Source organism: Camelina sativa, chromosome 8 (assembly GCF_030686135.1).
Source record: "Camelina sativa cultivar CO46 ecotype springtype chromosome 8, ASM3068613v1".
Taxonomy (NCBI): domain Eukaryota; kingdom Viridiplantae; phylum Streptophyta; class Magnoliopsida; order Brassicales; family Brassicaceae; genus Camelina; species Camelina sativa.
In genome coordinates this window covers 3,174,886-3,190,571 of record NC_141887.1, presented here as the reverse complement: position 1 = coordinate 3,190,571, position 15,686 = coordinate 3,174,886, and the positions used below count along the sequence as shown (strand labels likewise).

The window sequence follows — 15,686 nt, the reverse complement described above, 5'->3', positions numbered from 1 at the left end:
ACTAATTTATGACTTGCTAATTACTTCAACGAAATCAAGTAATTATATATTTTATTTTTATTTGGTGATATATATATATATATATATATAGGGAAAAAAGACAAAGAATTAAATTTTGCAGCCTAAAAAGAAATAAAAAGCTTCCAAAATTTGGAACATAGCGAATTACAATTGTGCCCTTTCTCAACAATCGTTTTCCAAGATATACTCTCGAGGAACAACATCACATACATACATGTACATGTACATACACGCACACATCTCTCTCTCTCTCTTACCTGTTTTAATTTTCCTGGATTTAGTTTTATTCCTTTTTTCTCTTCTGCCTTTGCTTCACAACACACATACCTCTCTCTCTCTCTCTCTCTCTCTCTCTCTCTCTCTCTCTCTCTCTCTCTCTCTCTCCTTCTTTCTCTCTCTCTGCGTCTTACTTTGAGCATGTTTGTTTCTTCAAGAAGATCATTTACTCAACTTCTCTCTCTCTTCTCCTAGCTCCTTCTTCTCTTCCTCTTCAAAGCTTCTCTTTAACTTCATCCTTCTCTCACTTTCTCCTTTCTTTTTGAGATATAGAGAGAGAGAGAAAGAAAGAAAGAGAGAACAAAAAAAAATCAAATCTTTCAGACACCCTTTTGACTTCTTTGCCCAAAGAATCCCTCTGCTTTTTTTTTGTTCCTTAGAGAAATTCATTTTAAATTCCGAAGCAAAACCCTCAAGAGAACAACAAAAAAAAACAAAAAAAAAAGGCATCATCATCATCATCATCATCACCATCACCATCATCATCATCAACTTCAGTGGCAGCTATAGCACGAGAGGTATCTTTTGACGTTTGTATAAAAATTATGTCCATGGAAGGAGTCTTTCTAGAGAAACCAAAATCAAACACAACAACAACTACTAGTACTCTCCCTGATCTATCTCTCCACATCAGTCTCCCAGATATTCATCATCATCATCATCAGTATCATCACAATGATACTTCCAAAGAACCTAATAGAAGATCGTCCCAACCGGAAAACAACCGATCATCGAACTTTGAACTCTCTTTGTCTCATCATAACCACCCAACCGCAAGAATCTTCCATTGTCCTGATCGAAGAAACCTTAATCTTCCTCATCATCAGCAGCATTACAACAACCCTATCATCAATGGTGGAAGCCTTCACCAAAGGGTCGATGAATCCGAGATTAATAATCTCCACCGTCCGATTAGAGGCATCCCGGTCTATCACAACCGTTCATTCCCTTTCCACAACCAAACCTCTCCTTCTTCTTCTTTGCCTTCTCTTGGAGGAGGAGGAGGAGGAGACCTGGACCAAATCTCAATCTTAAACTCATCTTCAGGCTATAACAACGCTTACCGTACTTCATTACAATCTTCCCCTAGGCTTAAGGGTGTTCCTTTGCATCATCATCATCATAATCATAATCACTATGGAATCGTTGGATCTTCAGATTCCTCTTCTCCTCATCATCATAACCATCACCATCATCATGGGATGATCAGATCAAGATTCTTGCCTAAGATGCCGACAAAACGGAGCATGAGAGCTCCGAGGATGCGTTGGACTAGTAGCCTTCACGCTCGGTTTGTTCACGCTGTTGAGCTCTTAGGAGGCCATGAAAGTACGTATTTATATATATATATATACACACACACATTTTACATTCTCAAGATCCTTCCCTTTTTCTTCAAATTCTTCTCAAAGTTTTGATTTTTTTTTTCTTTTCTTGTTTGTTCTTGTTGTTATGATTCTAGGGGCAACCCCGAAGTCGGTTCTTGAGCTCATGGATGTAAAGGACTTAACTTTAGCTCATGTAAAGAGCCATTTGCAGGTACAATTAACACTCTAGCTACTTGCTATTCAATTAAACATTTTTTAAAAATATATATACACATCAGAAAATCAATGTTAATTTGTTAATTTTGGTTTGTCACTCATTTTCTTATTGGTTCATTTCCCCTCTTACGAGTCTAATCGTCGAGTTAGTTCTTTACCAATCGAGATTCTATAATTAGGGATATTTCATAGTTTTCATCATCACCATATATATCACTTTCTTCTCCTTGGCGTTGCACAAAAACATCTGAATCAAGAAACAAGATTGTTTTTTTTTGTTTTTGTACTTATAAGCTAGCAATGAATAATGCTTCAATTCTAATGTCTTACTTTTATTTTCTTGTTTTGTCTTTGCTTTAAGTTAAGTCATTTTTTTTGGAAGAGATGGCACAATTGCCAAGAAAATTGAAGCAGTTGAATGAATTTAAAGAGAGAAAAGAGAGAGTAGTTATAGCTTTAAAAGACTGAAACCTTTCAGAGAAATATTAAACAATTGCGAGAATTGAGATGATAGAAGTTATCTGGATTTTATTAATTCATTTTTTTTTTTGGTTTTTATTTTATATTTTAATTAGGAATAGGGGACAAAAGTAGTCATCATTACTCAATGATAATAATTCAATCTTTCTATTACTCAACCTTCTTTCAGACATCAACCTCGTGGTCTTAAAATTATAAATAAATAATTTAAATATACAACACCAGTTCCAAGACAAACCCAGAAAACCATACATATGTACTACATATATTATTTGTTTAATTATTTAAAAGTTTATATGTGTCTGCATATATGTCTCCAGTCTTGTCATCTCTATACAAAAATAATCTAATTAGTTGATCAGGATCTTTTGTCCGATTTTATTTTCGTTTTCTTCTATCTTTTATTATAGATTATGGTTTATTCTTAGTTTTAGAAATCTCGTGCCTTATATTTCTTTTTTTTTTGGCAGATGTATCGAACTGTTAAGACCACTAACAAGCCTGCTGCTTCATCAGGTACGTATTATTCCTTTACACTCACACTCGCTCAGATCTATAATGTTATGCATATTCACATTTCTTTAGGAAAGCTTTTTTATCAGCTTTATATATGCTAAAGAGATGGTACTGGATTCTAATAAGAAAGATACACACAATAAAGCTTAGGATTCGCCAACAAAATATAATCACTATAGTACATTTGTTGACTATAATGTGTCTGATATAGAATTCTCAATCAGAATTTTAATTAGTGATTAGATATTTGTATATATATAGTAATATAGTAACGTTAAACTATTTCTATTATTTTACTATTTGATTCTACTATTCAGTTCCACTATTTCTACTATTCCCTTTTCCCAAAATAATAAAAAAACAAACCCTAAGATATTGGTCAAGCTCAAGGCTTTATCTTTCCTTTGATTGAAAACCCTAAAGTTTAGTGGTCAAAGTTCAAAGCAAACCAAACAAACATTCATCCATAATATTGATATTAATTCTCTAAGGAGACAAATCTATTAAATCAATTAATCATATCCAGTTCAAGGTTCATGAATTAAAGCGCTACAAGAACTATCACTTCTTTATATGGATTTTTCTTAAAACATATCATTCATTTGTTCAAATTATTATTATATGGCACAACTTTCGAGTCTTTTAAATTATTATTTTTGGGACATATATTAGATTATAGTCCAGCAGAATGCTGAAAAACATTTATAGAAAAGTAATTTCTTCACTGCATTGTCTTTTACCAAAAGCTTACAATAATTGTTTAATTTTAAATAAGAACCCTTCTATGGTAAAAAGAATTGAGACGGAACTTGATAAAAAAAAAGTTAAAATAAATTTTCAGATGGGTCAGGAGAAGAAGAAATGGGCATAAATGGAAACGAAGTCCATCATCAATCATCGACGGATCAAAGGGCACAATCTGACGATACTTCTCTTCATCAAGAAATTGACATTTCTTCCACACAACCTCGTTGGAGTAACTCTTCACGGTACGTTTACGTATTATTATAATCTTATAATAATTACAAACTAACATGTAATACACACACGATATGTACGTATATAAACTTTAGGTACGAATTACGATTAACTATTTGATGTAAGATTTAGGGTTCTCTCACCTAATGGCTCCTACTTCCTACCAAGTTCATATAACAATTTTTGGTTTATCCCATACTTGATGAAATAGTTTTTTTTTGGACGATATTTTCCGTTTTGTTTTCGTTCCGATATAAGGGAACCAATTAAAGTGGTGTTTTCTGTTAAAACGAGATGGAAGATTTAGGATTTAGGGCTTTATGGCTGATGATGTGATTATATGTAATTATTAGGTTGTTCAGGTTCTAAAGGTTACCTATCTAGAACATGATGATGTTATTCCTCTGTGATGTGACATGTAGATTGTGGGATAATTTAGTTTATTATTATTTTTTTTTAATTTGAGAAGAATATAACAATTATTAATTGTTAATTACCGATATACAGTAGTTAGGAAAATAATTTTCAAATATTCATCGTATGATAAATATTTCCTAAATTTGTGTTTTCTTTTCTTAAATCATATAATAGAGAGACATGGCCATTAAGTAATAACTGCTCAAGCGACATGGATACAATGATCAGAACTGCATCAACATCAATGATCTCTCATCATCAAAGATCCAGCCTTCAAAATCAGGTTCTAATTATTCTCATATATAGCTTTTGTTTTTCTTAGGGTGTTTCTTTTCTTTTTAATCTTAAAAAAAAAAGATAACTTGGCAGGAGCAAAGGTCGAATGATCAAGCAAAGAGGTGTGGAGATCTTAGTTGTAACAATCCAAGTTTGGAGTTCACATTAGGGAGACCAGATTGGCACGATAAATGACTTTCTTGATCCATTTGGATTTTAATATATATTGGTTTTTTTATCTCTATCTCTCTCTCTCTATATATATATATATACTCCGAAACATGAATGCAGTATATAGCGTTGTGATGATGAAACTCTCAACGTAAAAGAAGAACACGTAGAGAGCGAAACTGCTCAAGAGTGTTGGTTTTTGCAGCGAGGAGGATATCACTACAAAAGAGGAAGATATTTGGAGATTCTTCTTCTCAAGGTTCCATTGATGATTTGATTATAAAAGTGGATGATCAATGTATGAGGTTTTTTTGTTTTGGTTTTCTAGAGCTGTTGATCTGGTGTGATCATAAGTTATATAATTGGAAAGATCGCCAAAATTTGGTGAAAGTTTCAATTTTTTTTGTTGAAAGCCTCTAGCTGGGTTAGAGGGTTTCAAGGTATCTATGGTTTTTTTTTTTTCTTTTCTTCATTCTGAAATGTTAGAGAGAGCGAGAGATCTAAGTTGAGATTTCATATGTATACTGACATATCATTCTTAAGTACATAAACACAAAAAATGTATTGAGTACACTATCCAAAATCCTAAGACATTGATCACAAATTTTGAAAGATTCATCTGGTTCTCTGCTTTCTTCACAACAAACTCAGTAGATACGGTTTATATCAAGCTTCCAATAACAACAAACTCAGACCAAAACTCGTGGTTTATTTACAAACACGGTAGAGACGGTTTCTCAGTTGGATGAATCGATGTTTACCTCCCGGTTTTGGTGCTGATGACGACTGGCACTGTTACCAGAAATAGCTGATCCCACCACTGAAACCGATTGCTTCGCCAAGCGTAGGCTTCCTCGTGTACCCATCCACACAGTATAGAAAAACCCAATCCAACCTGATCCAATCCCAAATCCATTTCCCATTCGTCAGACATAAAGGAAGCAACTTGGGGGAATGTCATTTCAAGATTCCAAAAAAAAAAACAGAACCAGAGCAGAGTATATAACCAACCTGAAGCTATTAAGACGGAAACAACAGCAGAAACTGTAGCGGTAGAGATGACAAACGCAGCAATGGATAAGGCTCCGATGTAAACACCAGTCAAGCAGAGAAAGAAGAGTGCCAAGAAGCCACCAGCAACAGCAAGTGAAATCAGAAGAGAAATAATGATAGCATTAGCTGTTGCTGCTACAAAGAAGAGCGTGAACACAACCAAAGCCATTGTTGTAAGAAGAACTATAGTTCCCACCTACAACAATATTAACTAACTAATCAGTACAGCCTGAGATAGATACAGAGGAAAACTTGACTCAAATGGGTTCACTAAAGTACCAAACTTTTCAACAATGGTTACAGAATCAAGACGAATTAGGGCACAAATTCTTATTCTTACTTCAGGAATCGAAATCGAATTAGGTTTTCGAAATCAAATCAATTTTATGAAAAAAACCAATCATTGGAATCAAAAAATCCAAACTTACAGTGATGACAAGCAGAGCACGAAGCGAGCTGCCTTTACGAGTCCAGAGAAGGATCTCGCGTCCTGTTCTTGCAGAAGCTTCACGAAGCTTCGGACCATTTTTAGCGACGCAGTTCTTAAAACGTTCAAGAAACGAAGACGACGACGCATCATCACCGCCGGTTTTCGAATCCGGAAACAGAACCGAACCGATCGTGAGACAAATCAATGAGTAGAGACTCTTCAAATCCTCATCGTCTTCTTCCTTCTCCACAAAGTCCGGTTTACGATGATGACCATTCTTCGTTCCTCCGTTGACGATTTCACCGACATCATCGCCACCGACAACGCTGGCGTAGGTTTTGCTCTCCGTCTCGTCGTCGTGATCTTGCGCCATTCTTGGAAAACTAGAAACTACCCACCAGTTGTTTAGATCGGATTTAGGAAACTAAATTGGAGTAAGGAACAAAAAGTTGGGATTTTTTAATAGAAAATGGGCGGACAAAACAGCTGTTTAGTTTGTGTTTCAGGACATGTGTAGCACCCACGTGGCTTTAAATCCCTGTTAACCGTACTAGTAGATAAAGATGGACGTGAAATCAACGCGCTCTACACATGCGTTTGGCCCTGAGTTTTTTTCATTTTTCATTTTTGTTGTATAATTTGGGCTTCTAAGGCTTTTTCAAATAATGACCCATCTACTTTGGACGGCCTCTTAACCGAATAAGACAAGGTCATTTTGAAAACAATAGTTATATATTTTGAGAAATACTCATTTTTTTTTATTTTTAATGAAAACTACAATTTTATGTAAAATAAGAATATTATCCAGATTTAAATTTAAAGTTATATTTTAAGTAAAATTGAAATTTAAAGAAGAAATAAACAAGCAATCATCTCACCAAAAAAAAAAACAAGCAATCATGGTAACAGTTGCAAAATTAGTTGATGGAAGAAGCAAATGTTACATATTATGCATTGGCACTAACCAAATCTATAAAATAGAGATTAAACTCGGGAAATAACAAACAGGAAGTCCAGTGGATCTAGCCTAGAAAGCAACTTCATCCCGTTTGATTTCAGAATCACTTGCATAAAATAGTTGTCCAGTTAGCTTAGGATCATAAAACAACAACTTCTTCTTCTTCTTCTTCTTCTTCTTTTTCTTTAAAATTGCTAGTGGCACGAGAGCGTAACTTGTAAATCTTGGGATACCATGCAAAGCAACGGTAAAATCCAGGTCTATAGAATACATTTTGTCCCATGTCTTGTTGTTTGAATTGAACGACCATATCACTTGGTGTGGCCGCTTCATCTCAGATACGCACAAGCGGTTGTCGAGGTTGCACATGACCATCCCGAGAGGATTGGGGGAGGAATTGATCGCAAAGGGAGCTTTAGAGATGACTTGAAAAGCTTCGGTGTGAAGATCGAAAGATACAACTTTGGTTTCTAGGCAGTCGGTTAACCAATGAAGCGACCCATCAACAAACACAGGCTTAACGGGAGCAAGAACGCGGTAAGGAGCAGCTGGAGTGACATACCTCCAAGCGTTGGTGGTAAAGTCAAAAACTTGGCATGTGGTAGCGTTTTTTAGGCCTAATTCTAAAGAGTTGAATAACCAAACGGGCTTGTATGTGCTCGAGAATACGTCTTTACCGAATCCAGGCGTAAAGTATCCATACTGAAAGTCAAAAAGAGATTGATGATAGAGTTGTTGAAAGCTACAGGGAGGAAGAGCCCGATACCATCGAGTGGCGGGGTTGACCACAAAAAATTTGTAGCGATTAGAGAGACAAAGGAGACCGTCACAGCTACTATGGAAAACACGGTAAGGTGTATTGTCCGTCTCCTCCCAAGGAACAGGGATCTTGACCGATGAGGATGAACCCAACACCAGTGTTGTTAGGGTGTGACCAGTGTCCGGGTGGGTAGTTGGGGACACCATGAGAACATCTGGATCTCCTGATCGCTGACGATGCGTCAAGTGTCTTCCTTGGAAGAATTGGGACTCAATTGTTGATCTCCATTGCTTCGATACGGCCTTGAATCTCAGCAGAGACTTCACCGCAACTCTCTCCAGGATTCGCTCTACTACATGGTGGGGCAGCAATTCCACCCTCAAGCAACGTCTTTTCGACATTCTTTGTCGTGTTGGCCAAGTGGTAGCCATTGATGATGAATAAATAACAGAGTCTTATACAACAAGTAATCTTACAAATAGATACGAAAACCCACGAGGAAAGGAAATTTAAAAAGTTTGCCTTTTTTATATACAAATTTTATAAAAAAAATAGGAAAATTCTCAAAAATAACCCTAAAAACAAATTTAGAGCAACATCTCTTAATTTTTTAATATAGCATTATATATCAAAATTAATCTTTTAAAATAATATTCTAAATTCAAAATACTAAATCTTACTCCTCAAAACTATACCCTAAATGTGAAATTAAGAACCAAAATCTAACAAACAAATTCTAAAAATTAATTTTAAATATTAAATAATGTTATTTTAGAAAATTTATGGAATGTATGGTATAGTTGTTCAGAAAACTTGTTTTAGTGCTATTTTAAGGTATTTCTCTAAAAAAATATCGAATTCAGATTCTTAAACCCTGAGCTAATCCAAGTGTTTATTTATAATTATTTGTTTTTCTCTAGCCATAAATTTAATTTTCAAGCGATTGGCCAATAGAAAATTACAACAAAATGCGAATTAGAATTTCACTCATCTCTGAACATAAATAAAGACAGACAAAACGAAAGGTTTCAGTGTTGTGCATCAACAGTGGTGTCTTTAGCAGAGGTTGTATCCGAGACAGAAGACGGGAGTGTTGCTTCCACAGAAGAAGATACTAGGAGATTCCTGAGCTGTGTGGTGATGGCAGTCTCTTGATGCAAAGATGATGATGATGAAGAAGAAGGAGCTGCAGCATTGTTGTTGTAAGTGAAGACTCCCATCGGGTGATCAAATTTGCAGCTTGGACCAAACTTGCAGATCCCATACCGCGAATAGAACACGCACAGTGGTTCTCCCTGGTTCCAAACCAACAATTTACCAAACCAGAGAATACTTTAAAATCTCAAGTCTTTTTGTAAGCTTACCAGGCGTAAAGGGAGGCCAACAGTGCTTAAGACACAATCAGGAGCTGGGGTTTGTCTGTCTCTAGGATGATGAAATTTGCAATCTCCTGTCTTCATGTAGAATTGGCATTCAAGTTGGCCTGGTCTTTCCGGGAATGCATACAAGCCGAGCGGAACAGAACTTCCTGAATGAAACCCGGATGAGAAGACACCTCCTTGAGATCCTGAAGATTCTTCTGCATCATTCTGCCGTTGGTTTCTGTAGTTCTGGTCACTTCCCGAGGGAGAAAGCGAACCGAGCTGACCCTGGTAAGAGTATCATAATCAAAATCCTTAAAAGTTCATAATATGATGGATGACTGAGGAAAAAAGACGTACACCGAAACCGTTCCACCCTTGAACTGATACAACACCACCTTGAGGTAGAACTAAAGAAGCAATACTAGAAGGATCTTGAAAACGAGGAGGAGTTGCAAGACAAGATGTCCGCGGCCAAGAATAAGACTGTTGACCAGTTAAAGATTGAAGAGCAGAGTAAACCGGAGAGCCGCGAAGAGAAACCATCAATTTGGTTGATTGAGTCTGAGGATGATTGAATTTACAAGTTCCTCCAAATTTACAGTGTCCAGTTCTCAAAAAATAAGAGCAATCATCTTCGTTCTGCAAGCAAACAGACTCATGAGAGAAGCAAAATCTTAAAAGCAGTGGTCAAGTTAGAGAGTTGAAAGGTACACATACCGGCCGTAGAGGATAGCCTAAGACATCAACTGATACTCTTCCATCAGTCCCAACATTGTTCCTAGGATGATGAAACTTGCAAGTCACTCCAAATTTGCAGGTTCCTGTCTTCATATAAAACTGCACAGACACACACAAAAAAAAATTGTTTTGAGACAGAGTAAAGTAGTCAAAACTCAATAAGCATAGCTCTGTTGAATCAACAATCATCTAAAATCATTCGTTGTGTTGATATTGTGAAAAGTGAAAACATACTAAACCTCGCATTCAGGCTGACCGATTCTTTCAGGGTATTCTCCTTTAGTCCTTGCTGTTGCTATAACCTAGAAATCGGACATGAGACTTTTTCATCAATTAGTAATCTCATACACTATACACAACACATCACACCCTCAAAGCTACAAACTTTGAGAAGCCAACAAGAAACAGAGGAAACAGACAACAAAAGGGAGTGTCACAAAATTCACTAAACACAGAAACGGAATCAGTACCAGTTTCCGGTCGTGAGGATGATTGAATCGACAAGTTGAACCAAACCTACAAAGTCCAGTCCTTATGTAATAAGAACAGTCAGGCTCTCCCTGACGCTCCGGATAAAACCCATCACCACCACTCATTGTTTCATCTGATCCCAAATTCATTTGCCACATTGCATCTGAAATTCACAAACCCAATCAAGTTTTCTAATCAAAACCCACAAGCAAAATAATTCAAGCTGAGATTTTTAAGATTGAATCAGAAAAGGGAAAAAGGATGGTACTTTGGTGTAGCAAAGGGGAAAGAGAAGTGCTTTCCCGAGTAATGGGAACTCTGGAATCAAAATCCATGGAGATGAAGAAGAAGAAGAAGAAGAAGAAGAACAATGGCTTCGTCAGTGATTATGAAGCATTAAGAAAACACCATAATAATTCTCTCACTCTAGAGATTTTCCGACGGGAAATCCCATCGTTTCTCCTCCGCCCACGAATCGTCTTCTTCCTCCTCTGGTTGTGGAGAGTTTAGAAGAAATGGCATTGGAGGAGGATGCATTAGAGGACACGTCATAGAGTGAGAAAGCAGAGAGAGAGAGAGAGAGAGAGAGGCAGAGGAAGTAAAAGCGTTCTTTTCTCTCCTCCACACAAAACAAAATTGGAGATTCGGAGAAGAGGAAAAAAAAAAAAAAAACTGAATGACTAAATTACCCTTTGTGAATTTATGGACTGATTCTACTAAAACGTAGGTACATGTGTTTGGTGAATGATATATTGATATTTGATTCATTCAGATTTTGACCCTGATTGATCTCTAATCCGAATTTCAAATTCAAATAATCTTATCACTCGCTAGTTACTTAACTAAAACATACATAAAGGGTCTTGTAATTTGTAGTGTAGAAAGGGCCGGGGAATGTTATCGATGTCACCATTCCATTTGTAGGGGTTTTTATCTTTACTTCATTCTACTAATGCATATAAACATAAAAAGGGCCGGGGAATGTTATTTTATCTTACAACAATTAGTCAGCTCGATCAATAGTTTTCCTGGAATACACACTTCAAAATTTCAATTAAGGAAAAGAAAAAGAAAATGAAAAAAATTATTTTTTTTTCTTTTCTAAAGTGTAAAATAAAAGAGAGATAGCAATTTAAACAAAAAAAAAACAACAGTTGTGAAAGATGTAAGAGAGAAACATTGATATATAATCGAATTTATTGATTTAATTAATGAATAAACTCTAGAGCTGCGTAGTATGCGACGAGCACAGGCAGAGAGACCAAGGTCCCGAATATCACCCTGCATGTATCACAATTCAATTTTTTTACTTATATAATAACCTAAACAAAATTTGGATTAAAAACTTTGTACTAATTCTTAATTTGGACTTACGCTGTGCTTAGAACCTCTGCATGTAATCCATATTCCTTTGCAAAAATGAACGAAGTGATTGATTGTGGCAAAGCAGCCTGTAGATTTCACAAACAATAAATCATCAATGATCTTTATAAAGAAAAGGTTTAATGTTTAATGCTTAATATCAGGCCAAAAATAACGATATAAAAAACTACACTTAAATTATTTCAAATTCAAAATATTTGTCGCTAAACATATCGTCGACACATCAACAAACCAAACCCGAAACTTAATCAAACAAAGCTCAATGATTTTTTGTCAAATGGAAAAACATATGGGGTAAATTATAGGAGAAAAGTATATAACTAATGACCTGAATGATGGCGACACGGAGGACATCCCCGTGGAGGCCAAAGGCGATAGAACCAATAGCCATGGCGGCGGGTCCGGCAATAAACTTCAAGACCATCCCCATCACAGTTAAGCTTGTTCCACATACTATCAACTTCTCTTGAAGTGCCATGAATATCCCTGCGTATAGTGTATATGCATCTACTCGCTGTTATCTCAATACTGATACGTAATCTTTACATAGATAGATGCTTTTTTTTTTTTTTTTTTTGAAATAGCATAGATAGATACTTGCATGGACATAAATAAACTTACCCATATTGAACATGGCTGTTCCTGTTCCTGCTTTTGAAATTATTAGAATCGATCCCTCCAATATGCCCGGCATCTCCAGATGCCATCTATATTTCCATCAATAGTTAGATTTTAAGGTCATTGTTAGATATCATGTTGATCATAGCTTATACTAGTACGAACTAATATCAAAATCCTAAACCCTAAAAGCAAATAAACTATAATTTGGTTTAAGACTTAGTCACGATTGTTTCTTTGCATTTGCATGTACGTTTGCGTTTATGTTACCATGTTTATAAATGTGAAATGTCATTGTAACATGAAAACCATAACGTACATGCAAAAAAACAGTTGCTATATACATCTCGGCCACAATTTTACTGTAGATGGTCATGCGCTAGACAAAAAGTTATTTAGGTGGTCTAAACGTCAAAATATAAATGTTTTTAGGCAATTTGAACGTTTACGTAAATGTACTCTCCTGATCTCACACACTAATTAACGTTTTTTAAAAAAATTCATAAACCCATGTATACTTTGAATTAAAAGATTCATTTTTACCTGTTAGAAATGAAAGCCCATGCGATCCCAAGGATGCAAGAATAGCAATTCGGATTCGTTGCAAGCTTCCACCACACGAGGGACATGACTTGAAGGAACGACTTCTCCTCTCCCACAACCACAGTTTCTCTTTTTCCACTTTCGATATTGATGTTGTCAACTTTCGCATCGCTGCTACCATTGCTATTAAATCCGGCTCTTCTTAACTCTAAGACAAACAACAAGAGCGTGAGCCATACGATGGCTTGAAATACCGAGGATTGAATCACGAGATCAACAGCCTGTTGTCCGTACATTGCCTTAGCCAATGGCACACCGACGACAAGAGAGTTCGTAAGTGTGCAGAGAGAGAAACTAGTAATGGACCAACAATAGCTTCCTTTGTTGCTATATTTGGCCCAAAACGCTAAGACCGTGACAATGATGACCTTAGAGAGGACATCGGCTGCGATGAACCGGTAGTTCATGTTGAATGGGTCAACATGAGCCGTAAACTCGATGGTGAAAAGCGGCATGGTGAAATAGCAAACGAGCCGGTTTATGGCATCACATTGATCACGAGTGAAGATGTTCCACCATTTTACGGAACCATAGCCTAAAATTAAGGCTACATAGAGTGGAACCATCGCCTCGATTACCTTGTAAACATCTCCACCGCTTATCATGGTTCTATTAGAAAAACAAAATGTTAAAAGTTTTTGGACTTCGTGGGAGTTTGCAATGGTAGCTAGCAAACGAAAGGAAAGAAACTGAAGCTTGTTAAGCTCCTTGGTAGATTAGTAAATGTGTTAAGTTTGAGAAAACCAACATGTTCCTATTTATAGATACATTTTAAATTATATTATTTGAAGGAAAATAGAAAGATATATGAGATATTCATTTTTTTAAGAAACAAACTTTTGGTATAACAATATAATGTATACTATATTTTTTTTTATAAAAATGATAGGGTTACAAGTATTTATAAATTAAATCATAGCATTAATTCCCTAAAATGGTTGCAAGCATTAAATTTTTGAGTATCTTTTTTTTTTTTCCAGTTAACCTCATATTTTTAGCCATTAGTTTAACTGAGGAAAAAAAAAGAGAATTATCATTATCAGTACAATTGACCAGACCATGCCGTGGCATATGATTCTATTCCAATTGTTTCCTCTATGTATGAGTGTAATTGTTGTGTATGACGTAAACATGCATTTCTTTCAATATTTGACTATATTTATAAAGCATAATAATAATTAATTGGTAATGTTACAGAATAACGAATTAAAGAGTGATCGGTTGCATGATCTTGAGCTCCATAACTATTAAATCGTCTCTAGCAGTATATGGTTCTAGCTGTCGTAACCACAACCACATATGATGAGCATATGCTATACCTTACCAACTATAATACAGAAAATATAATTAAAAACAAAACTAACTCAATAATCATTTTAGATAAATTAGTTCAATTTATTATTCTTTATATTAGTAATACTACTTTCATAAATGGGAGCAGAATATGCTCGTCCATGTAATATAAGTAAAAGTGCATGGAATATGTTGACATGCAAAATGCCGACTTGAGTATGGTTGTGCCCTACGCACCTGGCGATAGCAACCAATTTCACAACCGACAAAACGAGATTTCTTCAAAAATGGATTTGAAATTTAAATTAGTAACGTTCTAAAATTTAAATACATATATACATTATTCGTTTGACAGACAACAACATTCATCTATAAGATAGAAAGACTTTGGTTTTATAAGAATAACTCTCTTATATTATTGTTTAGAAAATCTCCTCTCAAAACTAAACAATGTTTGCACTTTTTCTCATACCTTTGATCATAACCCAATCAAAGATATATATAATGCTTTATTCTCCTATTTCTATTAGAACTAGATATCTCCTAATTCTAGTAGGATTATGGTTAATCCTTTCTTGTCCTTAACATTCCTTTGTAAGATATCTTGGGCCTTAAGTTTTGAAGTTTATCCAACATTTTCCCCCTTAAACTTCAAATTCTCCTTGCTTACTTCATGAACACCTATCAAGCTCCTCATTTCTTCAAACTTCACTCTAGCCAAAGCCTTGGTAAGGATGTCAGCCTTCTGCTCTACTCCAGGGATATGCTCCACACGAATGAGCTCTCTCTCAATGCATTCTCGCACAAAGAAGTATCGCTTATGTATGTGTTTGCTTCTCCCATGAAACACTGGGTTCTTAGCAAGTGCTATTGCAGACTTGTTGTCGACATACAACATGATTTGAGCTTCCTTCTTTCCTGTAACTTCACACATCAGATCCTGAAGCCAAATTGCTTGCTTAGCTCCTTCTGTTGCAGCCATAAACTCGGCCTCACAAGAAGACATAGCAATTGTGTCTTGCTTCCGTGTACACCATGTGATCGGTGTATCACCAAAGAGAAATAAAAGTCCAGTAGTATTCCTCCCATCATCTAGATCGACGTTGTGACTGCTGTCATTGAAACCAACGATCTCCTTTAAACTTCCACGCTTATACTTGAGACCATATGATGTCGTTCCTCTGAGGTACCGCAAAATCTGTTTTATGATCTCTCCATTAGACTTCCTCGGGCTCTGCATGTATCTGCTTACAACACTTACCGCAAAGGATAAATCAGGTCGAGTGTGTAAGAGATACCTCAAACAACCAACAACTCTTCTGAACCGAGTAGTATC

At 35.9% G+C, this 15,686-nt stretch overlaps 4 protein-coding genes and 1 pseudogene across 6 annotated transcripts; 1 reads left to right on the top strand and 4 right to left on the bottom strand.

Annotated features, from left to right (window-relative positions):
* Positions 1-231: 231 nt before the first annotated feature.
* On the top strand, positions 232-5,255 carry LOC104705945 (transcription repressor KAN1-like). Its single transcript, XM_010422050.3, has 6 exons — positions 232-1,626; positions 1,760-1,836; positions 2,792-2,837; positions 3,679-3,826; positions 4,407-4,515; positions 4,602-5,255. The coding sequence occupies exons 1-6, from the start codon at positions 843-845 to the stop codon at positions 4,701-4,703; spliced, it is 1,266 nt and encodes a 421-aa protein (XP_010420352.1). The 5' UTR covers positions 232-842; the 3' UTR covers positions 4,704-5,255.
* On the bottom strand, positions 5,177-6,766 carry LOC104705946 (uncharacterized). Its single transcript, XM_010422051.3, has 3 exons — positions 6,161-6,766; positions 5,691-5,928; positions 5,177-5,574 (listed from the first exon to the last, which is right to left on the bottom strand). The coding sequence occupies exons 1-3, from the start codon at positions 6,533-6,535 to the stop codon at positions 5,417-5,419; spliced, it is 771 nt and encodes a 256-aa protein (XP_010420353.2). The 5' UTR covers positions 6,536-6,766; the 3' UTR covers positions 5,177-5,416.
* A 205-nt stretch (positions 6,767-6,971) lies between these two features.
* Positions 6,972-8,281, bottom strand: LOC104705944 (F-box/LRR-repeat/kelch-repeat protein At1g09650 pseudogene; annotated as a pseudogene). The gene has a single exon (XR_015564678.1). The product of XR_015564678.1 is annotated as an F-box/LRR-repeat/kelch-repeat protein At1g09650 pseudogene (transcript).
* Positions 8,282-8,755: 474 nt separating this feature from the next.
* On the bottom strand, positions 8,756-11,080 carry LOC104705943 (zinc finger CCCH domain-containing protein 57). Of its 2 annotated transcripts, none has more exons than XM_010422047.3 (7): positions 10,722-11,080; positions 10,453-10,616; positions 10,222-10,284; positions 9,962-10,081; positions 9,602-9,883; positions 9,245-9,529; positions 8,756-9,175 (listed from the first exon to the last, which is right to left on the bottom strand). In XM_010422047.3, exons 1-7 carry the CDS (start codon positions 10,786-10,788, stop codon positions 8,909-8,911), a joined length of 1,248 nt encoding a protein of 415 aa, XP_010420349.1. In that variant the 5' UTR covers positions 10,789-11,080; the 3' UTR covers positions 8,756-8,908. The 2 variants fall into 2 exon arrangements, with proteins under 2 accessions (XP_010420349.1, XP_010420350.1); XM_010422048.2 differs by having other exon boundaries at positions 9,245-9,523; positions 10,722-11,078.
* A 360-nt stretch (positions 11,081-11,440) lies between these two features.
* On the bottom strand, positions 11,441-13,918 carry LOC104705942 (auxin efflux carrier component 5). The gene is made up of 5 exons (XM_010422046.2): positions 12,998-13,918; positions 12,458-12,543; positions 12,165-12,322; positions 11,828-11,904; positions 11,441-11,734 (listed from the first exon to the last, which is right to left on the bottom strand). The coding sequence occupies exons 1-5, from the start codon at positions 13,660-13,662 to the stop codon at positions 11,662-11,664; spliced, it is 1,059 nt and encodes a 352-aa protein (XP_010420348.2). The 5' UTR covers positions 13,663-13,918; the 3' UTR covers positions 11,441-11,661.
* Positions 13,919-15,686: the final 1,768 nt, after the last annotated feature.

Excerpts from the sequence above, each read along its gene's own strand:
- LOC104705945 (XM_010422050.3), top strand. The coding sequence starts at position 843 with ATGTCCATGGAAGGAGTCTTTCTAGAGAAACCAAAATCAAACACAACA. Across the intron at positions 1,627-1,759 it reads GCTCTTAGGAGGCCATGAAA|GGGCAACCCCGAAGTCGGTT; the intron begins GTACGTATTTAT and ends TTATGATTCTAG. Across the intron at positions 3,827-4,406 it reads CGTTGGAGTAACTCTTCACG|AGAGACATGGCCATTAAGTA; the intron begins GTACGTTTACGT and ends ATCATATAATAG.
- LOC104705946 (XM_010422051.3), bottom strand. The coding sequence starts at position 6,535 with ATGGCGCAAGATCACGACGACGAGACGGAGAGCAAAACCTACGCCAGC. Across the intron at positions 5,929-6,160 it reads GTGCTCTGCTTGTCATCACT|GTGGGAACTATAGTTCTTCT; the intron begins GTAAGTTTGGAT and ends ATATTGTTGTAG. Across the intron at positions 5,575-5,690 it reads TTCCGTCTTAATAGCTTCAG|GTTGGATTGGGTTTTTCTAT; the intron begins GTTGGTTATATA and ends GGATTGGATCAG.
- LOC104705942 (XM_010422046.2), bottom strand. The coding sequence starts at position 13,662 with ATGATAAGCGGTGGAGATGTTTACAAGGTAATCGAGGCGATGGTTCCA. Across the intron at positions 12,544-12,997 it reads TGGGCTTTCATTTCTAACAG|ATGGCATCTGGAGATGCCGG; the intron begins GTAAAAATGAAT and ends ATGGAAATATAG. Across the intron at positions 11,905-12,164 it reads TCCGTGTCGCCATCATTCAG|GCTGCTTTGCCACAATCAAT; the intron begins GTCATTAGTTAT and ends TGAAATCTACAG.
- LOC104705943 (XM_010422047.3), bottom strand. The coding sequence starts at position 10,788 with ATGGATTTTGATTCCAGAGTTCCCATTACTCGGGAAAGCACTTCTCTT. Across the intron at positions 10,617-10,721 it reads TTCCCCTTTGCTACACCAAA|ATGCAATGTGGCAAATGAAT; the intron begins GTACCATCCTTT and ends TGTGAATTTCAG. Across the intron at positions 10,285-10,452 it reads ATCCTCACGACCGGAAACTG|GTTATAGCAACAGCAAGGAC; the intron begins GTACTGATTCCG and ends TCCGATTTCTAG.